General features: G+C 56.3%; 1 protein-coding gene across 1 annotated transcript in view; it reads right to left on the reverse strand.

The window, feature by feature from the left end:
* CRIP2 (cysteine-rich protein 2) overlaps positions 1–2,097 on the reverse strand; it is a 9,635-nt gene extending 7,538 nt beyond the window's left edge. The window contains exon 1 of the mRNA XM_009080921.1: positions 2,061–2,097. Coding sequence (XP_009079169.1) covers positions 2,061–2,097 — 37 coding nt within the window. The remainder of the gene's footprint in view (positions 1–2,060) is intronic.
* Positions 2,098–4,515: the final 2,418 nt, after the last annotated feature.

A 4,515-nucleotide genomic window follows, 5' to 3' on the forward strand; every position in this document is an offset into this window, starting at 1 on the left:
ACCCGCCATGCCCAGACAAAGCAGCTGGCGCAGGCCAGAAGTGGGAGCATCTTCTCAGGATGGGAAGGGAGCATCCCTCCTCCCAGTCTCAGCGCCGCCAGCCACGCCAAGCCAGCTCCAGGCCCTCGCACAGGTATTTCCACAGGCTGACGTCAGTGCTGCTCCCAGCCGGAGGCTTATTCAGCGAAAGAAACCATAGTTGCAGCTGCGTTTCTGCGAAGGGCTGGGCTGTGCCCCATCCATCCCACCACAGCCCTGGGAGGGGTTGACAAAGCCCAGTCTAGCAATGAGGATGCCAAATTCCCACAGGGATCCAGCGACAGGCATCCCTAAAGGAGAGGGATGCTGTTCGACCGAGCAAAGATGCGCTTCAAAGCAGTCACAGACACAAAGGAATGAATAAGAGAGAAAAGTGCAGGGAAAAGAGCCTGGTAAATGGCTGGAAACAAAGCCAAGAGCCCAGGCAGCCTCATCCCCTCCCCAGTTCCTGACAAAGTGGCCAGGAGACGGAAAAGGTGGAGGGACAGCTTGAGGATTTCCTGCCATGCAAGCCATAGTGCAGTCACGCTGCCCTGCCTAGTGTCTGTGCTGCTTTCCCATGTCCCCTGCCCAAAGCCCACCCTTGCCCTCCTCAGGCATGGCCAGGCAGTTCCTCTCCCCCATCCCACGCTGCTGACGGTTACACCACACTGTGATTTTGTGGCCAAGACATATATATTTAGCTTCCCTGCAGCAAGGCAAGGCAAGGCAGCTCTCCAGCCCCAGCCGCTCGCTTGCTGGGCTCCCTCCAAGTGCACAACAAAGCCAGCTCAGTATGGCCTCGCTGCAGAGTGCAGCCAGGGGGAACAAGGAATATCCCAGGTGGGGGTTCCCACTTCCAGCTGAGTGGAGAGACAAGATCTTCCCCTGGACCCGAGCTCCTACGTAGCCCCTTGGGTGCAAGCGAGGGCTGTTTGATTTCCAGCCGCAGCCCTAACACACAGCATGGCTTCCATCCACCCGCCGCTCCCTGCCTGTCCTCTGACAGAACCTCACCTACTGCAGGCACTTTCCTGGACACGAGCCCTCAACCGCCCGCTCTGCTTCACAGGGCCAGAGCAGCCTGCAGCAAGTCCCATTTTCCATGGGGCTGCTGTACTTCATCAAGCAGGATCCACACAGGATGCGTTCGAGGTCGGGCAGCGTGACCGTGGCTGTGCTGGGAGAGGGTCAGCAGTGTTTCTAGCCAGGCACTGGGTTCAGTCAGGGCTGCGCCCAAGGAATCAGCTGCTCTCCAGCTGTGATGCAGACCACATGCAAGGCACTACAGGCAGGACCCCCAGCCGGCAGCAGGAGTCCTGGCAGCCTGCAGCCCCCTCCCCTTGCCCACCACATGGCCAGTGAGAGCTGAGCACAGGCAGGCACACAAGCAAACCACTCCCTGGGGAGTTGCTGGTCCAGAGCTGTGAGAGACTAAAAAACCCGAACTGTTTTGTCTCAACAATGTACCCAAGTGCAGTGTACCCAGATGTGTTCGCCAAGACGATGATTCTCAGGCCTTGCAGTGACAGAGAATGGGCTGGTCTGGGACATGCAGATATGGAGCAGGAACAACAGCAACCCCACGTGAGGAGCTCAGTGTGTGAGAACTACTGTCACCATGGCTCCCACTGCGTCGAAAAATTGCCAGTTCACTGCCACAAAGGATCCCTGATAAGGACTTAATATCAAGGTCTGCGTGGGGAAAGTGCTGTTACTCTGGTCTGCAAACTGCTGCAATTAAGCCGTAAAGGGGAATGGCCCCGTAAGAATAAAAGCGGCAAGTCCACACGTGCCACACGTGAGAGCTCCCCGCACGGAAGCAGCTGGATCAACGGGACACCACTGGATCCATGGTGGTGACTATCCTTTGCTTTTTATAATATTCTTTGCATATCTCCCCTTTTCCTTCTTTCCTGCCTCTCTCTTCAATGCTAATAAAGTGAGTTATAGTTTTGGCTACTAACATCTGACCTCGCTTGCCTTAATCTCACTCTGGATATATGCAGTCCTAAATCCCCTCTGCTTTTGTGGATCGGGACAAGAGCACAGTGTTTCTTCTGCACAAGGAGATGCCATCTCTGGCAGGCAGTGCTGGGAGGATGAAACAGTTTCCTAGCCAGTGCTGGCAAGAACAGGAGTCTGGGAAATGCTGGAGCAGCAAAGCCTGTCGAAGTGCTCCTCCAGCCCCATGGCCCCTCACCTCTCCACCCTGCTGGCCCTGCACAGCTCCAAGGAGGGTTTGGCCCAGGGCTGTGGGCAACATAGTGTGAACAGAAATGGAGCAGGAGAGGATGCTCAGGACCTCCCTTTGAGCCCATCAGCAAGTGCACATCAGGCTGGTGGTAGAGCACTCCCCATCTGCATGCCAGGACCTGAGCCACACCATCACCTCCTCATTTGCTTCAGGGCCTTTGGCAGGACCCATGGCTCCACCATCCCCCCACAGCCAAAAGTGGCACCACGGCACACGCTCCAGCTCTGCATTTGATTTCAACACTGCAGTGACAGATTTTCCATTACTTCTTGCTGGGGCGTTCCTGCTCCGCCTTTCCTTGCCAGTCCCATCACCTCACCTCTCCCCATTCCTGTGCTCCTGCCAGGGATGGGGAGGGAGGATGGGAACATGAGGAGCTCTGCCTGCCTAGAAGTTGAGACATGGGTGCAGTGCTCCATAACCCAGACAACAAATGGAGTCTCCCAGGACCAGCTGGGCTTGCAGAGCGATGCCTGCCAGCCCCAAGGCTCTGGCACCCACAGCCCCAGGAGCAACACTGCTCCCCACAGCAGGTGGTGCAGCACTGCACCGTGCAGGAGCCCCAGCAAGACAGCACAGTATGCAGGAGCAAGGGGGGTGAGACCTCACACCATCTCATTCCACCCTTGTACAGATCATTTTCTCTAGCTCGTGCTATATTCCTGAGGGAAAAGCTAATGCTAATCAGCCTGTTCTTCAGCTTCCCACAGAGGCATCCCTTCCCCCGGCAGGGCCCTGCGCAGAGAGCAGGGAACTAGAGCATCCTTAGTTACTCTGCAAGGTCCATGCACACTTCAAGAGCAGCTGCCCTGAGACACGGGAGCAGGCAGTTACCCAAGGAGCCCAGCGAGTTCCACGCTGGTGAGCCAAGGCCATGCTGACACCGACTTGCTGACGGCTACACCGGCTGTGCTTGAAGAGCCTCTTTCTTTGTTAGGGATGGCTGTAATGGAAATTAAGCCTTCCTGCCTCTCCTGTCCCACTGTATACCAACAGCCAGCACCATGAGCCAAGGACAGTGGTTACTTAGTAATTGCAGAGTGGCTTCTGCAGCTTGAATTTCGCTGGGCTGACCTGCCAGTGCAGGGCTCTGCAGGGAGAGCACCCCACACCTTGCTGCACCCCATGTCCTGCTGCACTTCAGCCTGACCACGGGGTCAGGCATCTGCTGTGGGCCCCTCGCAGCATGCCGGGCTTGGACCTTCCTTGCTTCCCAGCTGGATGTGTCTGTGTCCTTAGTCCCCCTCTGGCACATCACCAGCAATCCAACCCCAGAGAGCAGCTCTGCTGCTCCAGCTGCTGACAGAACCAGGACAAACCTTGGAGCTACTGGGTGCCTTCCACCTGCTTTTGGGGTGTCCCTTTCCAAACAAATAATGCAGCAGCCTCCCACTGGCCCTCAGACACCCCAGCACATGCAGTGAGCTCCCCAAAAGCCTCCTGCTGCCAGACCCTGCTGCACGTGTGCTTGCCACATCCCTGGGGCTTTTGCCTGCCTCGTGCTTGGGATGGGAAAACAGGAAACCCCCTGCTGCTGCAATCCCCCGCAGTTCCCTGGGAAGAAAGGATGGGAGGCAGAAAGGCTTGGCCAGGGCTCCCGGTGACCCTGCAAAACTCATTTAAGGCCAGCAATGCAAAAGGGAGCTGGGAAAATGTGTGGCTGTTTGGCTACAGGTGACGCTGGTCCCTCCGGAGTTTCCTGCCAGAAGAGATAACCCAAACCCAACCCCAACCTCAGCTTGCTGCCACCTGCCAGTGCGGAACGGGATCCAGCCCCGGCTGCAGCCAGCAGTGCTGCTCCTCTGGTTAAACATTCACTTCTCCCGCCAACCTCCCCAAAGCAGAAAAGTTAGCCCCAGCCGTTCCTGGAAACAATGTCACAGACCTCAGCCTGCTTTAAAAAAAAAAAAAAGGGCAAGAAAAAAAGTCAGAAAACTATTTTTACATTTCTCTGAGCTTTTTAAAGGAAAAAAGCTCATTCTGTAGCTCAGGAAACGCCCACATCCTCCTGACTGCCAGGGAGGAGCCCGCTAGATTTTTCCAGGGAACATGAAGCAACAGGCATGCTGGAAATGAGTTTTCCATCGGTACCCACAACTGTTGGCATTGGGCAGGCACTGCACGGGGCCGGGAACAGGACACGGTGGCATTTCTCACACATGACCCACGGCTGCAATCCCAGGCATTCGAGAAGTTAAAGCTGCCAGCGTTCATTCAGCACAGGCAAGGAGGCTCCCGAA

Source organism: Acanthisitta chloris, unplaced genomic scaffold (assembly GCF_000695815.1).
Source record: "Acanthisitta chloris isolate BGI_N310 unplaced genomic scaffold, ASM69581v1 scaffold13170, whole genome shotgun sequence".
Lineage (NCBI taxonomy): Eukaryota > Metazoa > Chordata > Aves > Passeriformes > Acanthisittidae > Acanthisitta > Acanthisitta chloris.